Source organism: Rhamphochromis longiceps, linkage group LG1 (assembly GCF_057381845.1).
Source record: "Rhamphochromis longiceps isolate RC_006_pf linkage group LG1, R_longiceps_female_GT1.1, whole genome shotgun sequence".
NCBI lineage: Eukaryota > Metazoa > Chordata > Actinopteri > Cichliformes > Cichlidae > Rhamphochromis > Rhamphochromis longiceps.
This window is the reverse complement of record NC_140557.1, coordinates 4,537,385-4,552,489: the sequence shown is the minus strand read 5'-3', so window position 1 is coordinate 4,552,489 and position 15,105 is coordinate 4,537,385. Positions and strand designations below refer to the sequence as shown.

Sequence of the window (15,105 nt, the reverse complement as noted above, 5' to 3'; positions counted from 1 at the left end):
GGTCTCTGTGCGGCTGTGTGCAGTTTGCAGCAAGTGGAGGATTAGGTGTGATGCTCATACGAGATCGCTGAGGATCAGCGCACGCAAGACGAAGTGAGAAAGCGTGCAGAGGTAAGCGCGTACTCGAGCTGTAAGCGTTTTTTTTCCCCTGGAACGCGCACAGACAGACAGCGCTGCTGGTGAGACGGCAGACCGAGGAGGGCAGGAGAGAAGAAGGACGCACAGCGCAGACGCGTAGAGACAAAGTTCTCCCACATCGAGTTCAAATATGGTGCCAACAAATATGTGCGCTACAATTTCATGAAAGTTGAAGAGACGCACACATGGATTTATGTGAGGCGCGTTAGTGTCGTGGAGCCAAAGAGATATCCAGTCATGATTTGGGTCGTGGTTTTACCATTTTTTATTTCGTGCGCATTCGGGAACAGGACCGTGGAGCAGGTGCCGTTTTTTCACGGCCATGTATTTGAGAACTCGTCCCCGGGCTGCAGGGTCAACGGACTGAGCGTCCCATTAAAGCGACTCAACTCGCAACGGCTGTGCGGTGCCGGGGAACCCAGCTCTGCGGCAGCGCATCTCAAACTCCTGGGAGAGGGCAGCGAGAATTTCCGTGTCTTTGCGCACCACAAACGGGGACATATTCTACTGAAGACTTCCAGGGTTCTGGACAGAGAGGAGCGTGCCGAATATGCGCTAGGTCTCGGTTTGTGTTGTGGTCAATGCGCGGGACTCTCCCGGGAAGAGGAAGACATGTCTCCACTAGTGTCTGAGGTGGCGTCCATCAAGGTGGACGTTTTGGACACTAACGACCACCAGCCCACTTTCCCCGGAGACGATGTGAAACTGAGCCTCGATGATGCCACTGCGCTCCGCATGGCGATCTACACGGTCACCGCGCGGGACGATGACAGCGGCAAGAACGCCGAGCTCATCTACTTTGCTCTGCCCAGAAACGGGAGTTTCTACGTGGTGCCCAAAACTGGTGACATCCTCCTTGTCGACTCCATCCTCGGCCTGGGTGAACCTATTAAATTTGAAGTGTTTGCCCGGGACCGGGGGTGGCCACCTCGCACAAGCCAGGGCATAACAGTGGAAATAAATCCACGGCAGTGGCCCGTGGCGCCCTCACTAAATCCCCAACCGGGAAAAGGGAAACCGAAATCGCAAGAGAAAGTACCAGCGAGAAAGTCCAGGTCAGTACTGGAATCAGATAGCCCAGTTTTAATCAACGTGTCCGAGGATGCAGGGATCGGTTCAGTGGTGATGAACCTGAACCCGGTGAGGTTTCAGTCGGCCACGTTTGAGCTGGTTGAGCCCGACGTGGAGAGCTCACCGGTCAGCGTAAGTCGGGACACCGGGGACATAATCATAACCCGGAAACTGGACCGAGAGACTGAGCCTCTAGTGGAGATCACCGTCAGAGTGCAGGATAAAAGAGGTGAGCAAAAGGCGATGTGCACGTGTGTGAGTGAGCAGCCCGGTCTGTGGATGTGTGGCAGTGAGAGTAGGAGAGAGAGAGAGTGAGGCTGCAATTGGACAGGACGGTTTGTGTGCGTTCCTTTTGCTACAAGCAGTGCCAAAATCCTAATTTGGACTGACTCTTACTCTTCTATCTTGTGTTTCTTTTCACAATGTAACTTGGTGTATTTTGTCACTTCGTATTGCATGCGTAAATACGCACGAAGATAGTGTGCATTTGCCCAGAGCTTGTATTCAAGGAAGGAAAAGGAAACTGCGATGGAAATTGCTCGATTTAAGATGATTTTCGTTTTTTGATTTTAGATATTTGGAAAATTACTCTACTGTAGAGTAGTCTATCCGCTCGGACAGGTTTCCTGTTCCTTTGTTGTAGCAAATACTTAACCTTGCAACCTCAGTGTTCAGAAACAGTGAATGGATGTGAGGCCACCTGGAAATGCTAAGGTCGAATGGTGAAATGAGAAAAGTTCTAGCTTGCTGTGGGGAGTCTGACTGTAAGCAATGTCAAAGTGTCATGTGTTTACAATCGAGGTTAAACTGGGTGACATTCATCAGTGCTGATGATGATTCACGTGCTAAGATAAATCAAGGGCTCCATGAATGTGTCGTGTGCCAGCAGCGACATATGCTGGGATGTCAGGGGAGAAGCAAGTCGCGTAACGGCCATCGTACCAACAGGTTAATTATCACCTGCGGACAGAAAAGAGCAGATAGACTGAAAGTTAACAAGCAGCCAGATTCACATTAATAAATGCATATGCAAAGGGATGAAACACAGAACTGAATATTACACTCAGTGCTGTGGACCAGACTTCAGAGTGGAAAAATATTATCATATATTATATATAAAAAAAAGTCTGATACTGAGTTTGCACATCTATCTGTGTGTATTTATCTTTCAGTCTGCCTTCATACATTTACTGGAAACACATTTGTTCCATTAAGACCAGTTAACAGCATTTGACTGGAGAAGAGACCCAATCAATGTGACCTGTTGGTGTTGGTAATGTGAGCTATCCTGATGCAGAAAATAAGCTGAGCCTGCTCCTAGCACACAGCGCTCATTTACACTGCCAGTAACGATCCACAATGCTGGCTATTTGTCAGAACAATTTCCTTTTGAAAACATCAAAACAGACACTCTGGTATCTGTCAATCTAGTATTTTAGTGCTAATTTACAGCTTTACAGCTATGTATGTGCACGTGTGTGTGTGTGTGTGTGTGTGTGTGTGTGTGTGTGTGTGTGTGTGTGTGTGTGTGTGTGTGTGTGTGTGTGTGTGTCACGCATGCATGATGCTGTCATGTGTGCATTACAAACAATCATCTTCATGTTTAAATTGCATTGTCTAATGAATGCATATCCATACACATGAGTTGTGTGTATACCTCAGCCTTTCTCTGCAGGCATGAAGCGCAACTGCTACTTGGAAAAATATCAATTCATTGTTAAAACACAGAACAAGCTTCTTTTCATCCAGATTAAGTCAACCAAATGTTGATTAAAAACAAAAGATTAAAATAACAAGCAGGATTTAATCCAACATTCCACAATATTGACAATACTTACCTAATACTAATACTACAGGTCTTCTTCATGCTGCCAAACCACCTCTGACCCTGTGACAGTAACATGGGTTTGCTAGAGGTGTACTGTGGTGTCTGGCACTGGAAATTTGGCATCTGATCCTTTGGGTTCCATCAGTTGAAGAGTGAGGTACTGATTGAGTTAGTTCCAGTGAATCTCACCCTTCCTCGATCTGACTGAGGAAACACTGAGATATTGTTGGCTTCCTTTAGCTGGTCTTGAGCAGTTTTTTTTAGTTACATGGGCCAAGTTCTCCTGTGGGGGAGGCTTTTTCTGTTGGTCAGTGCCACTGGTGAGGCACGAGGAGAGGGTTTGGGCAAGGGGGAAGCAATATTTATGTCCATGGTACCAAAAACGTCACTGTACAATCTTTCATCAGTGCTAGTCCCTCCAGCTGGTGTATGTTCATGCATACACAGGGAGCATTTAGAAATTGCAGAAACAATACACTGCAAACTTCACAGAGTTGTGTTATCAAATGTCTTCACGCAACAATAGCTACAACTCAATAACTCATAATTAAAGAGTTTAACAGTACAGTGCCAGGAAATTTAGCTTAACCACCAGGGGTCTCCACTGGTCCTTGACATGAATTTGATCCCAAGACTTTACAAAAACATTAAAGCTATTTAAGGCATTTAAAAATGATTTCACCAATAAATTTCCCCTCAAATAAAGCAAAAAAGTATTTTCCCAAAAAAGTGATAAATGCTAATCAGCAAGAGACAACTGATATGGGAAAATATGACAACTGAGTCTTTAAGAGTAAAAGTTAAAGTTGAATATTTTCTCTTTAACATTTTGAACAATCCTCGCACATTTGATATTCAGTTCAACAAAAAAGTAAATGTAATGCCATGTAGTAAAACTTAGGTTTCAGATAGATAGACAGGAGTCTTGACATTAACCTTTAGTGCATTGTATATAACGTTTTAAGTTAAAGAGAAATAATCACTTTAACTGTCTGATGAAATTAGTTAGTAGCTGATGTTTCCTCCCCTACAGGCTGTCAAAAGTTAAACTAGTTCCATCTTTCTTGATAGGCAACTAGAAGACGTTATTATTATTTTCACAAATTAGCAGGCATCAAACAGACACATATAGGACACAGTTTGCAAAAAAAACCCTCAAACAACTCTTGTCAAGAATGAATTGGTGGAGGGAGAATGAAACAAAGCAATGTTTTATTTTTCATTTTTATTTAAAAGATGTAAAACTATGTATGAGAGGTGGGGACAGAAGCGTCCCCTGTATTTTTATGAAATTAAAAGTTTATTGCATGGAAACACTTGTGCTGAGATGAAGCCGTCTTCTGTGAAGCAGCCAGAAAAAGTGTAAAATGGCTTAGTGTATTTGAAAGCTAAAGGACATCTAATGTTGATTTTATGTGACCAGATCCTCTGTTAGTTTGGGTAATTGATTCCTGGATGTCCGTTGGGTGCAACTATATTTGAATTTGATTTTGTCTAACAGAATGTAAGTTAAAGCAAATTTTTAGTGAGAGTTGTTGCCTAAATGGATGGGGCTTAAAAAAGCCTAAAAGCTTTTATAAGTTTGACTGAAGAGGAAGAATAGAGGGGCCTTGAAATACATAACCGTGATCTAATTGTTTACTGCTACACGCTAAAAGACAGCAAGTTATCATCTCTGGGTTTAGCAGTTGGGGACGAGGCTGGATCACCTCAGAGTCTTAAGCGCGAGGAACGCATCATCAGTTCGGTTGTTGGTGGCTCGGCTGAAGTCTTTTAATCCGTTTGGAGTGGAGAGTCCTGCTGGAGCCACGACCTCCCTCCATCTGCTCGCATTATCCCTGTAATCCCATCTCATTCTCTCTGTCTGTCTCTCTGTCGCGCACTTCTCTCTCCTCTCTGTGTCTCTTTGCTCTCTTACTTTCTCGTTCTTATTTTCACTCTCACTCCAGGGATTTAGGTTTGAGTGGAGGCTCAGTTTAAGACTGTGAGGGAGAAAGCTCCTAACATGATTCTTCGAGGAACAGACGTGTTTTTTGGGGGAGGGGGAAACCGAAAGCCTTGTGTCAGGATCTGAGATAGCGTTTGAGGTCCGCTTCACAACTGCTGCTGAGCTTCCACAGTGTTAAGTGTGTGTCTGCTTGTGTTACTCGTGTTGTGTGTGTGTAAGCAAACAAATCAGTCCACACAATCACATTGTGAGATTTGTTTTTCTTTTGTGGTGGATGATCATGGAGCTGGCATGCTTAAGATTAGGGTAAATCTCCATGGAATGAATAAAAATCAGTGGCACGTCCTCCTATGTGAAAAAAGCTGTACAAAGGTTTTTTCCTTCAATTGTTTTTACTGGTTTCCTTTCCATGCACAGCTGCTCTTCATTTCAAACAAGATAATACCACTCCCTGCTTTTATTTTCCCAACATAAACCGTGTGTGGGCTTGAGTTTGATATCCCTAGCCCCTCATTTTCACAAGTCGTTTAATACTGTGCCAACCCCTATAAGAGCACCAAGTGAGTAGCCCATTAATTTTCCCCAAAGGGTCTTCCTTCGTCTCTAAAACAGCCAGTATGAGACTGTTCTTTGACTGCAGTGACTTCTGTTGGCACAATGATTAATGAAATGATTAATTTGATTAATTAGTCAAATGATTAATTTGGTTAGTCATGCAGAAGTTCTTTTTCTGTCTTTATAGTTTCTCCTTCCACCACATTTTTCGTGTGCCACGTCTGATTCTCTTCTCCTGCCTGAACTAAACACCAATATCCTTCATAATTTACTTAACTAATGCATCATCAGATTTACATTTATTTGTTTTTGTTCATTGTATTTATTTTTGACTTTTTTTTTAGTGTATTCACATATTTGTTTCATTATATTGCATTTTATCTTGTTGAACTTCATATCATTGTACTTGTTTAGGCTACATCAATCGTTACAGAGGGGAACTCTGTAATTATTCTTTACCGGGGGTTGGTCAATGTACTACAAGTTTCAAACTGGCCAACATATGTCTACACATAAATATATTGGCAGCCACTGGCAACATATATATCCACCTAAATAAGCAAAAAGGAAAAAGATATGATCATAAGTCCACATATTTCTTTGTTTTTTTAATAAGGTATCAAAAATGTATGTTTCAGGCCTGATTTTAAAACGAATATTTAACAACACTATGCAGTTTTTTGTACTTGATTGTTGATTTAGCCACCTCCAATGTTGGTGCTATTTATTTGGCCTTTTCAGTCTAGTGCTGGTCCACGTCACTTCCAGTAAGACCTTCATATCGAAGGTTCAAATGAACAATTACCAAATGCAAGCTCAATCTTGGAATAATCTCCAGATCTTTTTCTTTTTCATTCATCAGTTTCACTTGATTTATCTAAGTAAATAGTTAAACAAACATAATCGTTTTCATATGATACAATAAAATAAAAGTATTTTTCATTAGGCAATTTGCACTATTAAGTTACCCATCTAATCTGTGTCAAAGGTTTATTACGATCTTGAACATTTTCAATTTTCTGTAAGTTTGTGGTAGAAATATTACAGAGAGGGAAAATAAACACCAGGAAACAAAACACTTCAAACCAACGTTATTCATGCGGCTTTCATTCCTATGTAGCAAGAACTAGCGCCATTTTGTGCGTAATGTTTTCTAGGGAATTTTGATTCAGTGTGTGTCTGCTTTTGTGTGTTCATCTGTGCGTGCAGACTGTGCGTGCATGCATGGGATTTTAGTTAATGAAGAGAAACAGCTGGCTCTAATCAAGAGAACTCCAGATTTCTGCCACTCTCCACTAAGCCAAAGACACACAGATAGACATAAATGAAGATATATGAGCAAAAAGTGTGTCAACACAAAGGCTAAAATAAACTGCATTTTTAGGCTATTTGGTCATGAAAGTACATGCAGAACGCATCTCAAAAACAAACACACACGCGCACACACACACACACACACTGTACATTCCTCACAATATCCAACATTGTGATTATTGTGCATTCTGGGTTGCCAGAATAACATTCCAGACAGATGGCAATAAGGGAAGCCTGTTAGCTGCATATGTTACTCATCTTTTGTTTATTGAGATGAAACAGTCTGCATCCATTTGTTCCTTCGAAGAGCATAAATAGCACACACTTGGTCTTCTGCGCACACATGTGTGCGTGGACCATAAGTATGCATGGATGGTTAGCTGACTTAGCCCTCACAAACCCGATGTGACGACACAGGTTTTTTTGCCTTATTTAATTGCATTTTGTTTTCTTACATACATATAAAAAACCCACAGGGATGCACAGTCAGCCCAAAAAGCTCAACTTATCATCCAGAGAGACTGTGGTTTCATCAAGGAGTTACACCATTGCTAAACAGCATCACAGAAGAGACTTTGACAAACTTTGGCTGCTTGGCTTCTTTACCCAATTACTCTCTTCAGCACTGAGGAAGTCCTGTTTTTGTGCCTATAATGTATACAGTTCATTAAGAAACATCAAGATGTAAAAGTTTACAACATGCTATCAGAGCAAAGCATCCAAAGCCTGAATTGTTCTTATTTGCTGCATCACAGGGTCTTGTTTTCTGTGACTGCGATGTCTGGTGCAAAGAAAAACACATAATTTGAGTCAACTTGAGTTTCCTTATCTCACATTTAGATTTTGCAGGTCACCAAGGTTTGTCAGCTGCAGTTGCTAGTAATCTCAGATGCTGTCAAACGTGCTATACAAGCCATAATTTTTTCACAAGCGCAGTTCCCAGGTTAAATAGACAAACTGTAATAAAATAATAGGAAAATAATTTTCTGGTTAAGGTTTACATGGTCAGTCTGCTTAATCCACGTTAAAGATGTTATGTTTGGTAATGAGACCAAAGCTCTCGGTAAACTTAATTACCAGTGCTGTGCATGAATGTGCTCATGTTTTCAGTAAACACTGAACTGAAAAGAATGTGTTTGCAACTAAAGAATGTGGTGTGGACCAGCGGTCCCTGACCCCCGGGCCTCGGACCGGTACCGGTCCGTGAGTCGTTTGGTACCGGGCCGCGAGAGTTGAGGCTTAGGTGTGAAATGTATAGTTTTCAGGGTTTTTATCGGTTTTCAGGGTTATTTTGTTATCGTTTTTATCGTTAACTCGGTTTTCCTGGGTCTTTTCACGTGTGTTATGAATAAATCTTCTTTTTTTCGGTACTGGTACTGGTTTTATTTTGTTGTATTCATCCGCGACACCTTAAAGGCCGGTCCGTGAAAATATTGTCGGGCATAAACCGGTCCGTGGTGCAAAAAAGGTTGGAGACCGCTGGTGTGGACATTGAACGACTCATAGTTAAGCCTAATCAACAATACAGCTTATAAAAATTTTATGGAATTTTAGAATGGAAGTGTCTATGTGTTCCAATAAAAAACAAATACATCTGACAGTGTTATGCAAATTGTCCCCTAAAAACAAGTCATCAGGTGTTTATGTTAACAAGGAATCATTTTCAAAGAGCAAGAACGGGACCTAACGACCATAATGTTCCAGTTGTAACCCGATCTGTTTAAGGTTGTCCTACTTTATGTGGTAAAAGATAGACTACTTGTATAGGTTTAGCTTGGCTTTTAAAAGTAATCTCTGTGAAGTCAATATAATATGGAGTAATTCATTTACACTGGGAAGCAGCAGAGTTTGGGGGCTGTGTGGACAGGGCAACATTGACCATATGAATGTGACGTCTTTTATTTTTGAAATTGTGAACTAAAAAAGTGAACTAGTTAATTGTGTGAACTGAACTGCGAAGTAGCTCCTGTGAAGCTTGAACTTGCACAGCACTGCTTATTACACAGACTTTACATCCTTTGTGGTATTGTTTCTCATTACATCTCAAGTCTTGTTATACTGTAATTTACTGTCCTCACTCCCTCTGTCGGGCTTTACAGAAGATAAACATGACAGATGTGATTTTCTTTTAAATAGACTTTTCACTCCTTCCACCATCTGTCATTGCCAGAATCTCTGAAAGCTTTAGCATCATTTGTTCAGTAAGAGCAGCAGCTTCTTCCTGTTTTGTGACACAGACCAGCTCGAGTCGCTTCCAAATCAGACTGCACCGCAGACACTAAAAGAGGATGCCAAGATTCTCTGAGCTTAGCTGGTTTCTTAAAGGAAGCTATAGTAAAGTTAATGTGGTAACGATAATCTGTCAAACTCGGGTAATGTCAACCACAAAAAGGACTTCAGTTTCAATACAAATGCATTTACCTTTCAGGTACGTTCAAATTCTGACAGTCAACTGTCAACAACAATGACCTCAAGACACTTTATATTGTAAGACCCTACAATGTTAAAAAGAAATGATTTTATATGTGAGGAGAGGATGCTGCATTCAATTCTGACTTTAAGAAGTACCAAAGAATAGAAGCTAATATGGGAGGAAAAACGTTTCTGTCTCTAGTCCTAGTTAGTAAACTCATAGCAGCATACTTAATTAGAAAGATTATGCAAATGTATAAATGCTGTCCTATTTCTTTAATGTGCGTGCACAAGGACATGTCCTGATCAGAAATGACTCTATTATTTACCACAATGTTACTGGAGGCCAAGGTAATGCAATCTAAACTAAGTATCTGGTTGTACACCATATTTCTTTCAGATTTTTAGTGCCGAATACAGTAACCTCAGTTTTGTCTGAATCTACAAGGAGTCTTTGTGTCTATAAGCCATGTAATTAGTTTAACTAGTTTATTTGTAGAATCTGGCTTTATGGATAAATAAAGCTAGATATCATCTGCATAGAAATGAAAACATATGCAGTGTGTCTAATAATATTATTTAATGGAAGTATGTATAATGTAAAAAAAAAAAACACTGGTTCCTCACAGGGTTCATTTTAATATTGTGTGTGCAGAAGGCTCCCTGTTTACATGCACACACTGGAATCTATCAAGTAGAGATGATCAAACGACTGCAGCAACATGGCTTGTTCTCATTTCTGTGGTAAAATATTGTGGTCAGTGGTATGAAATGCTGCACTGAGATCTATCATGGCAAGCAAAGAGATGAGTTCACTGTCAGAGGCCAAGTAAATAATTTGTAACCTTTGCTAGTGCTGTGTTTGCACTATGATGTACTCTAAATCATCACTGTAACTCTTCAAATGAACTATTCCTCTGCAAACGATGAGTTAACTGTTTGACAGCTACTTTTCCAAGGATTTCTGAAGTAAAAGGAAGGCTCGAAATTGGTCGGTAATTAGTTAAAAACTGTCGGATTTTTTAAGTAATGATTTAATTACTGCCACGCTAAAAAGCCTGTGCTGCATAGTCTGTTAATAAAGATAGATTAGTCACATTTAAAATTTAAGCATTATCTTGTAGTCGAAACCATCAAGGCACATGATGGTTTAGAGGAAGACATTATAGATGTTAACTCACAAAGATCGATAGAAGAAGTTACTGTACTTAAGATCTATGTGGGATGGCTGAGAATATTTTTTTCTCTAAAGGTTAAAATATTATATGTGAAGACATTAATAAAGTCATTTCTAGTTAAAGTTTGAGGAATAGTCAATTGATTCTTTGTCAGCCCAGCTGCAGTGCTGAAAGGAAACTTTGGACTGTTCCTGTTTCCTCGATCAGTGCCAAGTAGTCAGATGCCCCAGCTTTATAGAGGTTTTTTTCATAGACTTTTAGATTAACACCATTGTCCACAATAACATGCTGCAGTTTAAAGTCATGTGAAGATGAACTAACATTAAGAAAGCACAATTCCCTCTAAAGACCTGCGGTTGCTTAATAGTAAAATAAATCTCTGAAAGAAGTTTGTACTCAAACTCAGCCCTGACTTGCAATCCAATGTCAAATAACTAATTCAACTTATCTATTTTCATTTATTGATTTCACACTTTATGGTCAGAACATGCACATTTCGAGTTCTGTTCATTGTGCAATGAATAGTTTAACCAATACTCTCGTTTATCACTCAGTGCACCAAGCTCTTATTGCATCAAGAGAAGGTTACTGTGCAGCCGTTTGTCACTGCAGTCTGATTGTTTGAGGATCAGGTAGTCAAGATGCACTGGGCTCTAGTGGAAACCAATATATAGACAACAGGTGAATTGGTTATCTGGTCGCTCTGCTACAGAGTTGTGTAATAATGATCAAGGACAAGGCCTTGTAAAGAAATACAATGTTATTTCCATAACCGAAGCCCTGGGGACTGCAGCATAAAAGCTTACAGCTGGCAGCTAGAGCGAGGTGATGTACCTGAGAGGCAGAAGCCTAAGGGATAAATGGCCTGTTCGAAGAGTGCAGGTCTGGCTTTAAAAATTCAAAAGGATATATTAGCTGAGAGCTGGGTTGTTCAAGTCAAGTAAGAGATGCAGCAGATGATAGCTTTAACACAGAGACAGAGGGACTTGATCATGTTGTAAAAACTCTTTTTTTAATTCTAATAAATCTAGAAAGCTTGTGATGATTATCTAAAATATGCATGTATAATGCCTGTTTTGACCTCTTTGGACCACTGCGGTTTCATGGGCACCTGTCGCAGCTAATGAATGAATAGTTTGACATTTTAGGAAATTAGCCTATTTGCTTTCTTGCTGAGTTAATGAGAGGATCTTTATCACTCTCATGTCAGCCTAATAAAGACAGAGCTATGCATCCAGTAGACAACTTGCTCGGCTAAGCAGTGGAAGAGTGTGGGAACAGCTTACATGGGTCTATGTGTATATAACAAAATCACCTGTTCCTACAGTATAATAACTTCAGTGTATGTCACCTCTTAAAGCTCTTTAAGAGGAGACTTTTTAAAAAAACTGTAAAAAAAAAGAAGCTAAAATGCTACTGACTATATATTTAATGGGGAAGCTCAATGAGATAATTCGATTTCAAAGTTCTATCCATCTACACACACCCTTCTGTCTGTCTGTCTGGTGACAGTTATGCAAATTCCTGATACTATGACTGCTAATTCATTTTCATTGGGAGGACAGACTTTGCTGGAAAGAAATAACTGTGTTGCTATTAATTTGCTAGTCCATTTGCATAGTCCCCCCCTCCCAAAAAAAAAATAAAATAAAATAAAAAATCATTATGAATAATTCATTGTAGTTAGCAGCAACAATTTGTGCCAAGATCAACCCCAATTACTGAGTAATAAATTTGATATTTGGCATAGCGCTTACCTTTTTAATGGAATTTCGACTGTTTTGCAATGTCACCCTCTGCTCCTTTTTATGCCAGGCTTCTTCTTGTGAGTTACAATCCGCCATTTATGTATTTTAATGCGAGTAATATCAGCTGTCTTATCATTTAATAATCAACATATTTCAGTTTTCCTGCAGAGTTTAAATTGCAGTGTTTGATTTAAAGTAATCATCATATGTGGCGTGACTATTAAGTAAAGAGCCTAGACTTATTTAAATTGAACCAGTATGAGCCACATTATTCAACAGTCACATTAATGATGTGAACGATCTAAAGTGAGTCAGTAATCCTGAGTGTTGTGCCATAAGTGTAACCGTGAAACCCATAATGTGATGTCGTTTTTTGTCTCTTTTATTTTTACATATTTCTTTCAGTCACATCATATCATCATTTTTTTAATTATATCTCCATTTAAATGTCTAAGTATTAATCAAAAGCACATCTGCTGCTTTGTGGCTCTGTAGTTGAAACTGTAATTTTTATGATTTCTTGCAGATATTACATGTTCAGCCTTCATAGCTGTTCAGAAGACAGCAGGTTGGTGTTTTTGGATATGGCTCAACTAATAAAAGCTACAGTAAAATGGGCATTTGGTAAGAACTAATTCAGCCAGGCTTTATTTGTTTGTGTCTATACAACAGGAAGATTCATTTCAATATATCACAGCCTGCCATAGAGTATGGATTAATTATTCTATATACTTTAAGTAAGGGATTAAATTCAGAGGTAAATGAGAGCAGGAGTCAACTCCTCTGCATGCTGTGTAAAATCTTTATTTATTTATTTATTTACTTATTTATTTTTCATTACAACAAACCTTGGCAGGTAAATCAAGATGAAATATGGCAAACACTGATTTCTATCATTCTTATTACTGTTATTATCAAAATAAAGTTGTTGGTTTTAGGAACAAGTGACTCAAAACAAAACAATCAAAAGGAAATGAAAAGACTCCCATTAATTAATGTCTCTTGTTGTTCAAGGAGTTTGGTTTTCATTATTGCGGTAATTGGTTTTTGTTTTTATTTTCCCTTATCTCACAGGTAGAGTGTTAGCAGTTCAGTTCCTGATGAACAAGCAGTATTTTTCCAAAACTGGCAATAAGAAAAATAAAAAAAATAGATCAAATGCAACAATCTAACACAATGTAATTTGATGTAATGATTTAACTAATATAATGCTGCCACTAGCTTCACTGTTTTGCCAAAAAAATGAAAAACAGCAAACCACCTTTTGAGAACTGCTTCAGTTTTGTTACAGTTGAATAGCCTCTTGTGTAATTTGCACCATCTGTTGCTGCTTCAAAAATGGAGGACAGTTTGGTCCTTGGCCCACATCGTTGGCTGATGAAACCTTTTCCAGAAATGCTCGATCACCAGCGAAGCATAACAAAACTACAAAAAAGAAAACAGAGTAATATTTCTTACAAAAAGGCAATATTGGCTCTCCTAAAATCTCCCCCTAAAATTGACTTGTAAACATCAGCTCTGGGTATAATGCAGGGTGCTTGATGAATCAGCTGAAATAGCAGATCTAAGGCACTCGTGATAACGAGACTAAAGTGTGTTTCCCCAAATGTAACAGCATTTTCAAACCTATCATCTGTTTATTCTGGTCCAGATCAGGTGAAGTACCATGGCACATTTACACAAATGCTGGGTTGCACTGCAGAGTGCAAATTCTCAAGTGTGCCTCATTTTATCAGTGGAGCCACACAACAGCAGTCTTTTCCCTCAAAAATGTTGAATGACAGACATGCTCTCGGCGTCAGCCAAGGTAACGCATCATTGCTTTTAAAGTCATCATTTGGTTCATATGTTCTCATTCTAGTGGAAACTCCAAGTCTGGTCGCCTTCTTGATAAAATCTCGGTCTGTATTCTAGACTCTCATTAGTGCAGACAAATCCAACAAGGGATAAATGGCTTTAGGTTTAAAGCAGCTTCTTTAAACCAACTGGGCTCGAAATGCTTCAGGAGTCTCTGACAGTTGCATCACCTGGGTGAACTTTTATTCTTTCAGTATATGGATTTGCAAACCAAAGCCCATGTAAGAGATTTAACAGATTTTAGAAACAGTAATAGTGTATCCAGGACACACTGATATAATTATGCTGAGGAAACCCCGTCTTTAAAAGATATTTGATGTTAATATGTCAGTAACCTCTTTCCTCAGTGCCTTCTTCTCCTTGGAGAAGGTTGTCAGCCATGCTACAGTCATGTTGCCTCTGTAGCTCATTCTTAATTGAAGTGTGCATTGCTGTAATGTGGTGAGAGTAGCTTATTTATTTGTGTGGGTAGAGGCCACAGGGTAGCTTCCTCATGTCGAGCCTTACTGCCAGCTTTTGCTGCAGCGGGATCAATTAATATCTGCGTGAGTGTGTCTGTGTGTAATTGCAAGTGTGTGTGTGGGAGGGTCAGCACATGTTTGGATCAAACAAGTATGTGCACACGAGTGTGTGTGGTGTAAGACATCTCCCCCCTCCCCCCGTTTAACTGCTGCCCTGCAGCATCTCCTCTAATATGCTGAGCACACAGGAGGGTTCCCCTTTGCTCTTCTTCCTCGTTGTTTCTTTTCTGTTTACAGACATGCAAACTTTCTCTTGCTTTTTTTTTTTTCTTTTGTGCTTAATTTTAAGTGTTTTTTCCATCTTACATCGTTGTGCCCAGAACGTGAATTAGCGGCACACTGTTCCTTGTGTTTATTCCAAGGCCATCGAACAGCTCGTGTAGTGTATGCTGTCTGCTTTGTTTTGTTCACCTAATCCACCAAATCTTTCTTTCTTTATGTTCCTTTTGCCTTATTGCTCCTATATTTTCACTTTGTTTTCTGTCCTGGTTATGTCAAGCACCCTCTTCTGTCTTTTAGCACTATCTCCCCTGCT

The 15,105-nt window shown here is 39.7% G+C and overlaps 1 protein-coding gene across 1 annotated transcript in view; it reads left to right on the top strand.

Moving 5' to 3' along the window:
* The first annotated feature begins 218 nt into the window (after positions 1-218).
* LOC146678143 (neural-cadherin-like) overlaps positions 219-15,105 on the top strand; it is a 334,730-nt gene continuing 319,843 nt past the window's right edge. Inside the window, exon 1 of the mRNA XM_085410097.1 lies at positions 219-1,438. Within this exon, the coding sequence (XP_085266223.1) occupies positions 301-1,438 (1,138 nt within the window). The 5' untranslated portion in view covers positions 219-300. The remainder of the gene's footprint in view (positions 1,439-15,105) is intronic.